At 37.2% G+C, this 16486-nt stretch overlaps 1 protein-coding gene across 6 annotated transcripts in view; it reads right to left on the bottom strand.

Annotated features, from left to right (window-relative positions):
• Positions 1-16486, bottom strand: part of ADD1 (adducin 1) — a 62624-nt gene that overhangs the window by 2477 nt on the left and 43661 nt on the right. For 3 of the 6 annotated variants that reach the window (XM_030946787.1, XM_030946789.1, XM_030946788.1), the window contains exons 11-14: positions 15011-15112; positions 13119-13208; positions 6276-6432; positions 4189-4284 (exon numbers count right to left, since the gene is read on the bottom strand). In XM_030946787.1, coding sequence (XP_030802647.1) covers positions 4189-4284; positions 6276-6432; positions 13119-13208; positions 15011-15112 — 445 coding nt within the window. Of the gene's footprint in view, positions 1-3414; positions 3450-4188; positions 4285-6275; positions 6433-13118; positions 13209-15010; positions 15113-16486 lie in introns of those variants that run through there. The other 3 variants (XM_030946790.1, XM_030946792.1, XM_030946791.1) reach the window with 2 other exon arrangements.

Here is a 16486-nt window from a genome sequence, read left to right as displayed (position 1 = left end):
AACAGTCAGTTTACAAAAGCGTCCCTGGAGCAGGGCAAGCGAGGCAAGTGGATGGTGAGCGCGCTCTACAAGAAACTAATATATTTACTTTACATGAGAGCCTTTGTAATAGGGCTGTTCTCCAGCTTTGGGCACAGAAGAAATAAGATATTCCAAAGGTCTGTTTGTTTTTAAGCTTCTTCACACAGAACAGATAAAGCTGAATTGCATCAGCAAGAAAGTAACTGTTCAGACCTCACTCCTGTTTTACTTGTGATATTTGCAGGCAACACAATATTTTTGTACAATAAAGCAGGAATTAAACCTACAGTTTTCATTGGCATTGAGTAGAGTGTTTTGCAATTCAATATAATTCTTATTTCTTTTGGAGAGATAAAACTAATTGCTGATTTGCAGTGATCCTATACATGCAAATCCATTAATTTCTAAATTGTTGGTTTGCCAATTTACAATCCCAATGAAGAGATTTTCATAATATTCTTCCATGAGATCTAACAGATATTGCTTCAAAATATAACTTCCTATCACAAAGGCTTCACTTTTTTTTGGCAAGATATGAGTACATATTATGGATTCCTATAAGTAAAATCCATGTAGTTTATCAAATTAAATGAGCTCAGCAGGTTATGCAATACAGCTTGTTTTGTTTATCGTATGTGATGTCAAGAGCCAAACTCACCCTGTAAAAGGGAACATCAAGAGTCCAGTGGTGGCTGTTATGTCCAAATGGGAACTGAACCACTCCTCCCTCAACTGGAACACTGTCCCCACTCCTGGCTGTGCTTTAGGATGCTCTGTTTAGGGCTGCTCTCAGTGCATGGGCTGAACAAGGAGCACTCTGTGGGGTTCCCTGCACTGCTGTCCATGCCTGCAGCCAGCAGGGTCCTGTGAGCTGGGCCACATCCATCCCCACTGAGGTTACATAAGGAGGAATTTAGAGCAAAATCCAGGCCGTGCTCATTGTGAGGCACAAATGAAAGGCAACTATTTTTTCCTCCTTTCGAGATCTTGTTTGTTTTAATTTGAAAAGATTGAAGGCTTTCACAAGAATGTACAGAAAATACTTGATACTTTCACATTTTTCCTATAAAAATGACAGTGTTCTTTTTACTTCTGCCAGATGGGATTAATAATTCTCTGATATATTTTAGAGGGCTCTATTGTGTGAATACCTGCTAGGAAATAAACATGTTTTGCCTAGAGCACCATGAACTTCTAATAGGTTAAATAAGCACCACACACTAGTATCCACTCAGAATGCACAAGTTAGCAGTTTAAAAGTTATAATGCAGGCAGGATTTAAATCAGAGTAAAAAAGAGAAAGCAGTTATGTACAGTACAAGCTGCCTCCTGAAGCTGTAGTTTGGCCTGTCTATGTATGGCAGACACACATTAATAAGAAACACCAGTTACAATTCTTCACTGCCATTACCCTGCTTTTGGATTTGACTTTTCAGGAATTAACTGAGCACATTGCTGAGCTCTTCTCCCTGGGATCCAGTGGCAGGATATGTGGGAATAGCTCAAAGCTGCACCAGAGGAGGTTCAGACTGGACTTTGGGAAGCATTTCTTCACTGAGAGGGTGGTCAGACATTGAAATAGGCTTCCTTCTTACTGAGAGCTGCTCAAGGCCCCAGGCCTGTCAGTGTTCAAGGGGCATTGGGACAATTAGCTTTAATTTTTGGTTAAATGAATTGGGTCAGGCAGTTGGACTAAATGGTCACTGTAGGTCCCTTCCAAGTAAAAAATATTATATTCTATTCATTACTTGGGCCAATTTTTAGAACAGGCACCATATTGGACTGTCAGGTTTATTCCATATTTTTAATTAAGTTTAAAATATAGTTTTGAAGTCTTAAAAATGGGTTTAGAGATTCTTCAAATTAAAGAATAGGAAGCTACAGACATTCAAACAGCATTTGCCAGCTGGCCTGAGCATTGAATAAATATAAATGGGTTTGTAACTCATTAAGCCAGGACTGCCATCCTTCCCAGTTTGTCAAGATCCCATCATCCTTAATAAATAGATTAATGTGATGCTGGAATCAAGCAAACATCTGTTTATCAAGTTTGCTAAGGGCAATATTTTACCAGAATTCAGAAGATTTACAAATTCCACATCCAATTAAGTCAGCACACATGTAAATGCCCTGCTACTCTACTGGATAGATTTCAGCAACATAACTAGAAAGCTTTAAAAATATATTTCTTGCTGCAAAACATATTTACAGTTTAAGAACTCAGCAGCACCTTAACATTTTAAAAGTTTTTTTTAAGATGATCACATTTATATCTATGCTTTCACTTTATTTTTATATATATATATATACACTGTGGCTTAAGAGTGTGAGGCATAACATCAATACTGGTGTGTGTTTACAATTCACATTATTTATGAAAATAAACGTTTATGGTGTTTTGTTTTGGTTTTTTTTTTCCAACACAACAATGTGAACAAACATACAAACTAGGCTATAACTGAGTTTAAAAACACTTAACTGATTTCAGTTATACTTAAATAGAAAGAATATGATGAATGAAGGTTGAGAAGAGGTTGTATACTGACAGCATTGTCATTCAGTAGAACCTCCCCCAACCAAACTCATCATGATATGAACTTCCAGTTATTCTCTAAAATAAGCTTTGTATGTTTGTCCTGGAAAACTTTTACAACTAGAAGAGTTTGTCAAACACAAATCCCTGTTTAAAAGAACTTTCAGGTTTTAGAACTTTATCAGTAACATCACAGGTGTCTACAATATAGTTTGACTTTCACACCTATGACAAACACACTGACTTTTGGATATAACAGGACATACAAACATCCTTATTCCTTTAAAGTATAATCCGAAGGAGCCCTGCAGAGCTAGCCAAAACAGCTGTAGAAGTTGCTGCCACCAAGTACTTGCTGTTATTCCATGGTTGGAATTTGAATTCCCTACAGTTAATACAAAACATAGGAGTAGTCCCATATCCATCCATGCAGAAGTCTGCTGGGTAAATTTAAATGCATGTCAGTGGATTTTGCTCTGGAATAGATTAGGAACTCTTCCATTTTGTTGCCAGGCCCAAGCTGTGTGGGCAGCAGCAAACTATTGGGGCAGAAACTTCCAGGGCTGTTTCAGCTATATCTGCCAGGCAACTTCAGACTATTCCTTTTTAAACTGAGGAATTGGACACACAGATATGGAAACACAGAAGGTGACTTTCACAGTCTCTCTCAGGGGGAGTGTGCTTTAACATGAGATCTGCAACTGCCTGGAATTACATGGAATTGAGAACTAAAGAACTCAACATCTCAACTGAAAAAGCCTGCTTTTTTAAAAAAAAGCAAAACCAAAAAAAACTTAGTAAACAAAGATGCAAGAGTGAAGCAAAGCACAAAAGCAGGTCAGAGTATGGAATGATACTTACTATGGTAACAGGTATTCTTTAGCATATCCATCTCCTGTTTGTAACGCAGCCACAAGAAGAAAAAAGCACAAGTAGAGAATCTATGCATTCATCACAGCCATTGTGTTACGTTAGAAGAATGGTTGCAACCATTCTTGTAGAAAACAGAATGAGATGAAGTAGTGAATGGCAGACTAACAGACACATGATATACCCAATGTACAAGGTAAGGGAAACAAGACAATAATTGGATTACACCTGATCAAGATTATAATTTTATCCACTTTTTAGGGAATTAGCAACTTCAGCAGCCCTGCTCTCATTTTAGTTAAAACTATGACATAAGGTGATCAAATAAGCAAATTTACATTCAAATTGAGTAGGAAAAATATTCACTGAGGTGTAATCCAAGTACAATAATGTTTAAGAAATGTGCAATCAGTGAAGAAGATTTACCAAAGTATCTAGATATGTGTCTGGTTCACCATCAGACACTATTTCATTTAGTAAGAGCAATTACTTCACAGAAAATGTACAAAAAGGTAAATCAGTTGAGAAACACCAAGAGATGACAATTCTGAAGAGATGGAAATTTGTCTTTATTTTAATGCACACTTCTTTATTATTGTAAACAAACCTGTTAGACTCACAGTTCAGTGGAGTACCTCGTAGGTAGTACAACAATGAAATACAAGAAGTCACTGACTGGTATTAGCTCTAGTTCATGTACTCCATGCATCAGTCACTAAGGATGCATTTCCTGGCTCCCCCAGCCCCCAGGGAGCAGAACGTACCTTCCTCTATCTTAATCGGCGTGCTGGGAGGAGTGCGAGCTGAACTGGGGTCAGGGGGGCTTTTCTCTTTCTGTGGCCTGCCATCTTCTGAAGGCTCTGCAGGGGCAGGCAAAGGGAAATTAAAAAGGCAAAGAAAACCTCTCTGCATGTAAGAAAACAAGTGTCCTTTTACTCCATGCACAAAAGACACCAATACATTTTTTCTGAATTAGAATTCTGCCAGGATATTAATAATACCAAAACAAGCAAAAGAAAATTAAGCGACAGTTTGATACTAACAAAACTGTTCAAGGCGCTGTTGTGCTCTGTAGCTCTTTTGGGAGGGTTTGCTTTTTTTTTTTCTTTAAGCAAGCATGAATAATGAAATCATTTAGGAATTGGTTTATGCTGTTGTTATAAAGAAAACTTGTGAGGAAAAACCACAAGGAATATATAAACAAATATGGAAGAGGGGATATGCTACCAGGTCTACACAAGATAACGCTCTTTTGCTTGCTTTGTATTGCTGAAATTTAGAGTAAACAAAATTGCATCCCAAAAGAAAAGAAGACTGCACAGCTAATCAGAAAAACATGCAGTAATTATATGATTCCAAATAGATTTCACAGTGGTTTGAGTTATTTATTATTAGTAAGGAGGGCTCCCCTTGCTTCCAGCTTCAAATAGCCCTAGATGCAAAGGAAAACATTAACAGAGTACACCATATATCAGGAACAACACTAAAGCGTTGTTCCACCCAGTTCACCTACACAATTAAAGTGCAATCAGTCCCACAGATGAGAGTCAACTGACAGAATCTCCACATGGTGTAGATAAAGAGGTGGTTCCTTGGATTGCAAGCACACCTGTACCATGTTAGTAATACCTGAGGCCTCAGCCAAAAGGTCAGGATCAGACCTTAATGCTTTGATCACTGCAGTATGAAATTCCTTATGGGAGGACTTCTGCCCATCTGGCTCTTCTCCATTTAGATGTGGGATGCTTTGCTGCACGGTCTGACAAGAAACCCATGCAGCAGCAAACTGAACATTATCTAAAGACTTAGACAGTGATGATACGTCACGATCCTGTAAAGTCTTCGAATCTGCTCCTTGAAAGGTGTTTGATCTCCCTTTCAAATCCAGAGACTTTTTATCTGACGTGTTTTGCTCACTGATGGTCTGATTTCTAAGCACTGCACTCTGTTCCCCAGCTGGTGTCTGTCTCAGTAACACAGTCTCTCCATATTTTGATACCTTAACTAAGAAGGATGTGGCATTGTTACTGAGAGAATACAGGTATGCAGTTAAACAGGCATGACAGCACAGCATCCCCCCCACCCCACCCCACTCAGTACTTCATAAACCAAACACAAGGGTTCCTACATTGTGCTCCCAAAAAGCATTTGCAGGGAACATACACTGTGAAAGAAACAGCACTTTGGATTCTTGCATCACTCAAATTCAAAACTTCACAACAGACGAGCATTCTAAGTATCATCCCTTAAAATTATTCAAAAGTAAAGCAGGAGAACCACTTCAGATGCAGCAACGGCCTCTTTTTATAGCACAAATCTATCATGATTCTAGAATAATTGAAAAAGTCCATTTTGGTAGAAGTCCCCACAACATGTCACATTTCTAAGCAACAATCAATGTTATTCTGTATCTTCTCCATTCAATGTATTTCTCAAATCCACAAATTTCAAGGACTTAAAAACCTGCAGTGTTTCTGCTATAAGGTACCACCATCCCCTGACCTTAGCCTAGGCTCTAGGGCCAAGGGAAACAAAGCAGAACAAAACCAGTACCAAAACACCTTTTTGATGGAAGCTTTCAACTTCCTACCAGCAGGAGTAACTGGCCCTACTGCCCAGTTTGTCTATAAGGACAATTTCAGAGTGAGATCTATGCACTTTACAGAACACACTTAGATCACACATTTTATATCTAATATACTTTTCAAATTTCTAATTCACACTGGAAAAACTGAAACATACAAAAGATGGGTAATTTATCCATGGCCTTTACAGGTAACCCACCTTCCAAGTACTAAGAAACTTGCTGGTATTACAGTCTGTTGCAGAAAACACACACAGAGAAACCAACCTTCTGGTCCCTTCTGCTTTCTTTCTACTTCTTTGCGATATTCTTCCAGTTCTCGATCAGTGAGTTTATTGAAGGGATTTGGTCCTGTTGTACTCACTATGACTTTGGGTTGATATTCTTTCTCAATTATTGCCTTTGATGCAGTCACCAATTCTCCCTGGCAAAAAAAAATTAAGATACATCTGCAATCAAGTAGTAACTTGCAGAACCTTTAGAGGTATAGAGGCTACAAAGCAACCAAAAACAAAACAAAAACATAACCTGGAAAATGCTACTTTTTCCTCTTTTAGATTAAAAAAAAATCTATTGCAGATTTTTTTTTTTATGTGATTCACAGGAGGTTAATATAAAGGAGAAAACAGGTCTCCACCAGGGAATATACCATTAAGCAGTAAATCAAACAGCAACCAAACAGTCTAGCTGAGTTATATTTGAAGTCACAAAAGCCTATCAAGTTTCTTTTTCTCACCACAAAAGAAACATGATACCAGGCCCACCTGCATGGCAGTCTGGGCACAAAATGCTTGTAAAGGGTCAAGAACTCAGCTCATGGGTATTTTTGTTTCTGTTTTGTTTTGGTTTTTTATTATTTTGCTTTGCGTTTTTGTTTTGCTTTGCATTTTTTTAACAACAGAAAAGCTACTACTTGCAGCTACTACGTTACACCTAACAGATGTTATAGTAAAAAGCCATCTTGTATATGCTCTGCATACACCAGATTAACAGCTTATTATAAGCCATTTTAAAGTAATTAAGGTTAACTGTAATCAGATACAAGTTAGCATATTTACATCTATAACATTTGTCATATAAGCCAGATAAAAAGTTATTAAAAAAAAAAAATGAGCAATTCTAAGTACACCAAGTTCTGGTGGACAAAAGCAGCTGCATCAGAGATTCTCCAATGTTAAAGTTTTTCATTTTTCTTCTCTAATCCTTTGGTAAAGGCTACAGTCACTGGATTTTCATTGTCTCAGGTACAGAAAATGCTTGCCTGGAGATAGCCGCTCTATCTCTCAAATGACTTGTCAAAGCATTTGGTTTTTCCTCTGGATACACAGAACTCTGACACTAGATTGTTAACGACTGATGTGTGACCTGTGCCCCGTGTCAGGGCGACACCCAAACTGTCTCCATTATCAAAAAGAGATTTTTGAACTCCATTACCCAATAGCTATGGGCTACTGATTGCCCCAGGTCATCTCCATATTCAATGTTGCCTGTACCAATATTTAGAAGCATTAGAAGGCACAGTTCAAAAATATGCAGTGCCTAAAGAGAGACAAACATTCCATCCCATGTCACACTTCATGGACAAGCACAGGATGGCCACTGTAGCACTGATGATGCAAATAGACAGAGTGCTGTTCTGGATGGCAAGAGCTGCTTTGGATGAGTTGCCAGCACCAAAGAGGTGACAGACAAGGATGTCTGGATGGAAGGAGGACAAGAGCAGTTCTGAAAGCCTGATGAGATATCTTCAGAAATCTGGTCTAGAGCAATCCAGGGAGGTAAGATGGATGTTAGAATCTATGCTGCTCTTCAGGAAGCAAACACCAGAGAACAAAGAGCCTAACAACAAATTTCCACTGCAAGAAAGGAATGTTCCTGAAAGGAACTGCAGGGGAGAAACATCTCTAAATAATTACAGATCGATTTCATTTCTTCATAAAATAAGAGGAAAATTCATTCTATAAGCAGAATGTCAGTAGAATGTCAAAAGCCTTTTCTCAACTATATCCGTGAAGCATTGATTTGACAGCAACAGCTTTTCTCAGAACATAATGCATAAAAGGGTCAGAGAAACATCAACCTTTGTACAAATCCTAATTGTTTCATAGAAAATTCAAAACACCCCTGAAACTACAGGTCTCAGCTTTTAATGATGGCAGAAAACTGATACCCATGGAAATTTTATATTTCCCGTTCTGTCTTTGCCCACACTTCAAACTCAGTCCACAGTTTTAAGTGAAACTCAGCATAAGGAGCAGGACCTTGTAAAGCACTGATCTCAGGCAGAGCTTCTAGAGTTTTCTGGGAACAAGAGAGGAACAAGACACACAGTACCCATAGTATCCCTGGAATTTCTAAGAATCTCTTTGAATGGTGAAAAAAATCCAGAATCACTGGGTAGAACAGCCTCTAATGAAACAGAATGTTACTGAATTCCTGTTGATTTAATGGTGACAAACAGCAAGACAGGCAGTTTGCAGAGGTCTGGTGCACTGGCATGACATGTTGTCGTACTTAGTGTCTCCTACACTTTATCTTTGTAAAATACTGGGAATGAAAGCAGCAAATCAAGCTTATCACATTTACTAGACAGAAAAAAAAAAGAAACCAAAATTGAACCCCCACAAAAAACACCCACAATCAATGCAAACAGTATTTGTACTTGCTAAGTAGCTTTGGCCCAAGAGAAGCAGCACTGAAAAGATCAGAGGCAACAATGCTGGATCATAAAAGCAGAAAAATTATACAAGAGATCAAAAAGGAAAACTTTTATTTTAAAAAACTTTTTTTATCCAGTTTTATTCAGTACCAATAATATGTAAACTGTTCAAAGGCCACCAATGAAAATGATACTGGTAGAGGTACTGAGTCTATGTGGGAAATAAATTATAGTAACATGTTAGTAAGTTCTGCAATATGGTTACTCTATACCAGTATGATCACTCTAAAACATCATTACTTCTAAATCAACAAGCAGATATGTTTTACTTCACAGAATAGGCCACACAGCAGCCTTCTAAGAATTCAAATAAAAATACACAACACAAAATTAAACATGGGACAGAAAGAAAACAACTATAAAGGACTAAAAAGACAGTACAGAACGTATTTCCTTGTTAAATGTGACATTAAAATAGACAAGACCTTGCAGAGCTATCAACCTGACCATGCCATTCAGAGATTCCTAAGAATGTTCAGAAAAAGTGAACAAGAAAATTGGTCTGGAGTTACTTCCAGTATTAAAGAGCCTGTAGAGAGGGAATAAATTCCCATAGACTCACACTCTGTTTAAACACAAGATGACATGAAAAAAATTAATGTTCTAGTGATCTCATTGGGATTAGGTTGATCCTAGTATTACTTTGATGATGATTCCAGAAGTATTTAGATGACTACATGAAATCTGATCACATGTGTGTGCACTCAAATATCAACAGCATTTTCTCCACTGTCAGAAACACTGGATGGATTATATTAATGAAGAGAATGCATTTTCACTCTGTAAGGGCCTACACTCCCACAGACACAAAGGGAGAGCCATTTATAGCTAATGATAGGCAATATACCTTCATATTAAACATGGATCTCATACTTCCTGCATGAAAATTTAGATAATCAAGTAATTTTGTAGCTTCTAGACCAAACCTGGCTTTTAGAGAAAAATTCAAAACTGCCCATTATTTAACAGGCAAGAACTTCACCTTTCTTTCAGGGATAAATATGACCAAAACTGGCATTTCATATATGCCAATTTTTCTTTCAATCAGACAGGAGTTTCATAATAATGGTCTAAGCTAACAATTGCTCCTAACATAATCTGACATTAATGCAGTGCCTTTATCCAAAACACCAAGATTCCTGAGGTACTGTTCATGTAGAAGTCACCCCTGAAACCCAGTGCCACCTCTGGGGCACTGAGAGGGTCTGCATTAGGAACAAAGCCACAGAATTTCCATTCTAAAGGAAGAGACCCAAAATGGGTGACTCCCCTTCCATTTAAAATTACTGAAAATTCATGTGAATTTATTTTCTTATGAGACTGCAGAATGGTTGTTGGTAAGAATAACCAACATTCCCTGTCAATCAGCCAAGACTGCAGCGGAAGCTTGGTTAACCAAGTCTGACCAGGAATAAAATTACAGGATGCACAAGGAGGTTGTGTTGCAACATGGTCAGGACTTCTCAGAACATGGATAAAGCAAGCAACAAGGCAAGATGGAGTATTCACTGCTGCAGCCATAGGCACAGAAGCTCAAGCAGTACATGCATACTGTACACAAGGAGGCCTTTCTTCATCCAAAATAGTGTGCATTAGTATTTGATATAAATCTCAATATTAATTGAAAATATAATATACTGTGCTACTGCAATTACATGAAACTTTTTACATGAACTGTCGTTGAGTGTCAAAGAATTTGTCAACTGAGAACTTTTAATTGTCTGGTTACATAAAAGTCCCTAAGTCCTTGATGTACAGCATTCTTCAGTTTCATTGAAATTTTCAGGTGAGATTTGTGTGGGCATCATAAGATTGCTTCCACTTCCTCTGTTCCACAAACCACAACTGTTTTATGGCAGAACCTGTCAAGGAAATTTCTCTGGTGGTTGTCTTTCATTGCTGTTATTTTTGGGTTCATTGGATTTTCTGGTTTGGGTGACTTTTTTTATAAGGAGGTTGTTTGGTTTGGAGTTTTTTTGTTTGCTTTGGTTTTGTTTCTTGGGTTATTTTTTTTTTCCCCAAACAGGAAATTATTAAGTATTCGGGTCACAATCCACCATGTTAAAATAAAGATTATGAAATAGGTCACTTCTATTTCATAATTACTCCTGTAATTTACATTGTGATCTAATTTTACACACTATTTCAGGCAGAAAGCACTTTCATGACACCACAAAAAAATGAAACAATTTGGACATCTAAACCCTAACAGGATACTACTAGACAAAATCACATAACCAACAGACCATTTGTTGGTTCTCTGCCGTCTGTGAAAATGCATGTAAACTATCTGACTACTTTTATAGAAAAGTTGTGTCATTGTTTGAACATAATACTTGAAATGTATCGGCATTAAAAAAAACCTGTGTTGTGACAAGTATCATAAAAGTAATTTTTCACTTTGAAGGTATTATTAAGTGGAAAATAAAAGCCATGCACTGCCTGAAAGAATTTGGCTTTATTTTACTTTTTGTCTTAAACCCAGAAATAGTGTTTTATTATTTTTCCTCTCAGAATATGGACAAAACACACCGCAATGTGAAAAACATGATGATCATATTCTCAGTAAGATCCAAGTATCTATAACACAAACTGGCTCATTACACTTTAGAAAGAGTTATAAAACCAAGAGGTTTCCAACAATGGTGTAATTCAAAGTATTCTGTATCTTTTTTCATGCAGAAGCTATTCTGAAATGAGGTGTTTAGGCACAAGCTAAACCCACGATTTAAGAATCTTTTAGGTAAAACACTGGAGCAGAGGAGAGTAAATAAGTGATGCTTATTTACACACTGTGCTTCCACACTAGATGTGCTCTAAGAAATGCTATTTGCAGCGTGCAGCAGCTCCATTCAGTCAGCCCCAAGGACTGCCCACCCCAACATGGCCACACTTCTTGAACTTATTCTGTATTTAGTGGATATTATGCAAACACAAACATGACAACAAGTGTGAAAGCCAATCGATTTTGCACATGTGGGGCATTACTTAGGAACTCTTGTAGCTAACTGCAGGAAGTATGAAAGAAGCCAGGTGTCCAGTGCTTTGGGATCAAGAGCTGACAGTGTTCATCACATAACACAGAGTATCCTCAGAATTACACTGATGTAATCAGGCTGAGATTAAGCTAACTCTAAATTGATCTCAAATTAGAATAATTCAACACTAACAGCATGCATAAAGAAATCCTCTATATGCAGGATCCTCTATATGCAGGACCTGATCAGTACCATACCATTAAAACTGTTTCCTCACCAGCTTCTACAGACAAAGATCAAGAGCCTTAAGACAGTCTTAACAGAGTAAAGTAACTGTTTGCATCATTGCATATACATAATTTGAAGATCCATCTATTTTCATTTTTTAAAGTTTTCTAGCCAAATCATTTCTTACAGAGGAAAAAGGTCAGGGTAAGGAGAGGTTAAATGAAGGGTGAACAACAGTATTGAGAGCAGTATGACAGGGCAGTACCTTTCTAACAGACAGAGATTTAGCGGGACTAAAGGCCTGCTCTGTGAGATCGAGCCCTTCAATAGATTCCGTACAGTCTGAGAGGGGAGCATCCTGCAACAGTAAATTGAGTAAACAGAGCAAACCGAGCCCAGGCTGTACAACATCAACCAAAGCATTGTGGTGCTTGCTAAAAACATGCAGAGAAACAGTAACTGTAGATGAAATTGCATATGACAATGAATTGACATGCACACAATATGACATCCAACATGAATAATGCTGTGGTCATGATAAGACTTGCCAATCTTTAAAAAGTATTATCAGAAAATACTCATCTAGGGCAGTTGAAAGCACTTGGATATAAAAAGCTTTATCCAGCTATACAGTATAACTGTACAGCTCTAATTCTTACTTTACTTGAAGCTATGATTTATAGTTTTTTGTATATCCAGATATACTGCTTTTAAATTTCATTGATAATAACTTTTTTCCCAAACTGCTCTTCAAATAAAATATTATGAAGCATGAAATCCCATATTTAACACGAAACACTATTTCCCCACAGTGAGTCTGGGGTGCCCAGTATTAATCCTTCAAGATACATCAACTCAAAAATCAAACAAACAAAAAGCTGTCACAAAGCCCAACTAGTTTTGAACAAGAATGTAACCCATATAAATAAGGCTTCTGAATTTCATGCATTACATTCAGCAAAAAAACCAAGAAGCATCCTCCACAGGCATGCTTGGGCTATATAGCTGAAGCCTCTAGATTTCTGACCCTGAGCACTCTTGCAAAGACAATGGTGTTACCTCTAAGACTTACCTTATAAACAGTTACTCTCTGCCAATTAAAGAACAATTTCATAGTGATATATTAGGTCAAAGTAGAGGATATTACAGATTAAGCTAATAGTTTTAGGAATTGAATACTCTCACCTGTACAAGGCTCCTGTCCACAACCACCCCAGAAAGAACCTGTGACTGAGGGCCTGCTGTTTTAATATCCTGCAAATTTTGCTCTCGGATCTGTAAAGGAAAGCAGCAGAATGAACAACAATCACATGAACAACAGAGAAAAGTTGATCACATTTTTGTGTTTGAAAAAGGGGTGAGTGAACCTGCCAACAGGCAACCACCAGTGCTAACTGCTGTGGCCACAGGGCTGTCAAAAGAAGCCGAGCTTATAAACATCACTCGAATATAAATGTTCAGGCTCCGGGCTGTTTCCTCCCATTTCTCAGAATTTAGTCTTTAACTACCACAGAAGGTGTTGTCCTTTGCTTTTTAGTACCAGGTCATGGCAAAACAGGTAACAGAGAACTCCAGTTTGAAAAACAGGAAGAAATAGAAATATTACCTCTGTACTTTTCTGTCTATTCTACCTGACCAGTCAGTTGCAGGATTCTGTCATTAGCCATTAGTTACTGATATGGCACCACAATATCATCTTCTTATGGAACTTACTGTAAAACACTGCACAACTTTTCTTTTTTGCATCTAGTCAGGATAATATCCTCAAAAGGACAGATGAATAATTTCTCTGTGGATAAGCTGACACTCTAGAGTTAAGAACACCCCTTTTTCTGCATCCCAAATACCTCCCAGTTATTTCAATACAGAAGATGGGGACAGAAATCAGATCTCTAAACCTAAGTATTATCCATTTAAATTAAATATGCTTCAGTGGTAAAGAATTCATAACCACTGACTCAAAACTAATTTCTGAAGTATTCTGGTTCTTGTTCCAAGATAAATTAAGAAAAGTATGCATCTTAAAAGACCTCTACTTTACAACTAAAAAGGACATTGACTTTATAAAAAATATATGTATACAGATACACAAACAAGAAGTAATATTAATACTTGGTATCTCAGAAAGCACAAGGCTCCCCCATCTTTTTCACTTGTTTCTAATTTACTACCCTTCTCATCACTGAGAAAGTATAAAATTTGAAGACTTATTCTCTTAGTCACTTCATTCAAGTTTTTAATAAAGCAATATTTGTGTTTGAAACACAAAGAAACTGCTTGGAAATTCACAGTAATTCTCATTTCAGGTGGTTATTATTTTACAGCACAAGCATAAGTTCTGTCAGCCATATACAAATTATTTTAGATTCCTGCTAGTATCCCTGCACACAGTCTTTCTTTGACAGAATGCTAACTCTCATGTACCATGTGGCCATCAGTTAGAGGTATCAAAACAATCTAGAACAAGTTAAATATTAACAACATACCAGGGCATATTTTATACTGTAAAAGAAATAAAGTGAAAAAACCCCAATCCATTCAGTGCTTTCTTGTTGGTAGATTGGACAAGATCTGAAATTCAACACCAGGATAATTAACCGCAAGCTCATTTCAAAAAGATTAACTTGCAGTTCCAAAGACAAAAAAAGAAAGTCTGCAACAATCACATTGAAATATGGAGAGAGATCTATAGACTTTGTCTAGGCCACAAAAGTTCAACTGGTATTTCCAAAACAGGAAAACAGGTCACTAATGCAAAACTATGATCTCAGGGTACAGAATTACTACCATCAACTCAGGACTGGCTGTTTCAGATGTACCCATCAACTGGTCTAAGAAAAATTAGTCTTAGAAAAACGTCTTCATATAGTGAACAGAAATACCAACTTTTTTCAAGAGGAGTTCAGGACACTTAGGAATTGTTTCATTACTTAGTTATAAAGGGAAAGGACAACACCAGAGCTGTGTTATTGAGCCCCCAAAATGTCGTCATAGCAAAGTAAGATAGTTCATTACAAGTACACAACTTAATTGTAGTGATGACCAAAAAAAGAAGTTATTTTACTGCTATTACAAACCTTATTCCTCATTTCTTGGACCTCCTTTGGATTGGTGTTCAATGGAACAAACAGATTAGGGACAGCAGAGGTGGCAGTTCTATGTCCATCCTCTTTAGTCCACTGTAACATCAAGAACAGTTGCAGAGTCAGAACTGCTGAAATGGCTACAGACACTCAGAGCAGCAAAGTCACATCACAGTTGATCATGCATCATACAGAGCAGAGAACTGAACCAATGATTGCATTCTTCTATTCATTCCTAGGACTAAGTTGCTTTCTTCTTCAGTAATATAAACTATACCTTCAGATACATTTCCAGAGATCAGAACCATTCTATCAAGTCAGGTTAGTAACAACAACAACTAGAGAACCAGTCAACTTGCAAATAACTTTCACCCAAAACAATGCCATTCCTATGTGCAGTTCAGGGATTGTGGAGACTGAGGGGATTTTAAGCTGGTTTTCTGTGCACTTGACCACACTGACAGCTGCAGTGTTTTGTGTTTCTAAAAACCATCTACTTCTCAATTTATGAATAGATATATTAAGACAGGAGTAGGAAAATGCCAATAAAGTTACTTATTTTTAAGGTCATTTTTAATAAGAAATTTCTCAATGAGTTCATACTTGCTTAAAAAGGACACTATTCCTTACCCAAACAGAATTACAGCAAGATCTAAGGCATGAGCTTTAAGACCCTGTTACTGCCATTTTCATTTTCTGCACTTGGTGTTTTTACAAAATAACACAAGAGAGACAGAGAGATCATTGATTCAATCCTCTGGTACCCAACAAACATCAAAGCAAACTTAAAGCATAAGATGACAGAAGTATGAAAAGCAATGTGATGTCACTATCCAGGTTTAGTGAATGATTCTGTACTGTGAAGCAGGAGTGGGCATCACCAAAGTTTTGCATTAAAATAAGCTACTTCAGCAAAATGATGTTACCAGAATTAGTTTCTGCACAAACAAAGAGCTGTACCAGCACAGCAACCTAAAGGAACAGTTTGGTGATGTCAAATATTTTATAACTCATAGCTCAGAAGGTTACAAAAATATCCCAGACACAAGCTTTAAGCGCTTCATGGGTTCTTCATAGATGGTTGCTTTATTTGATCTGTGCATTTAGTACGGAGTCCTGTTTAATTTGATGCACAACTAACTCTTTATCTTGATATATTTACTTTGTACAATGTCCTAATTTCCAATCACTATTGCATAGAAAATGCACCGAACAGTAAAGCAAACCTGTTTATAGAGCAAATGCTATGCATTTTTCCTGAGTAACTTCAAGAAACAATAATATAGCCAGAAACTGTCAAACTTCAGAAAGCAACAGAATTTTAAAATGCTTTGCAACTGTAAAGTAAAAAATGGAATGAACATGGAGCTGCGAAATACTCACTGATGATTATCTTCTCAGATAAAAACTACTCCAGCTTTTTATTAAAGATAGTTTTTAGTCAAAACATATATATATATATATATATAA

The sequence above is a fragment of the Camarhynchus parvulus genome, chromosome 4 (genome assembly GCF_901933205.1).
Source record: "Camarhynchus parvulus chromosome 4, STF_HiC, whole genome shotgun sequence".
Classification (NCBI taxonomy): Eukaryota; Metazoa; Chordata; class Aves; order Passeriformes; family Thraupidae; genus Camarhynchus; species Camarhynchus parvulus.
Note: the sequence above shows the minus strand (reverse complement) of the source record. Positions and strands in the feature narration are given on the sequence as shown.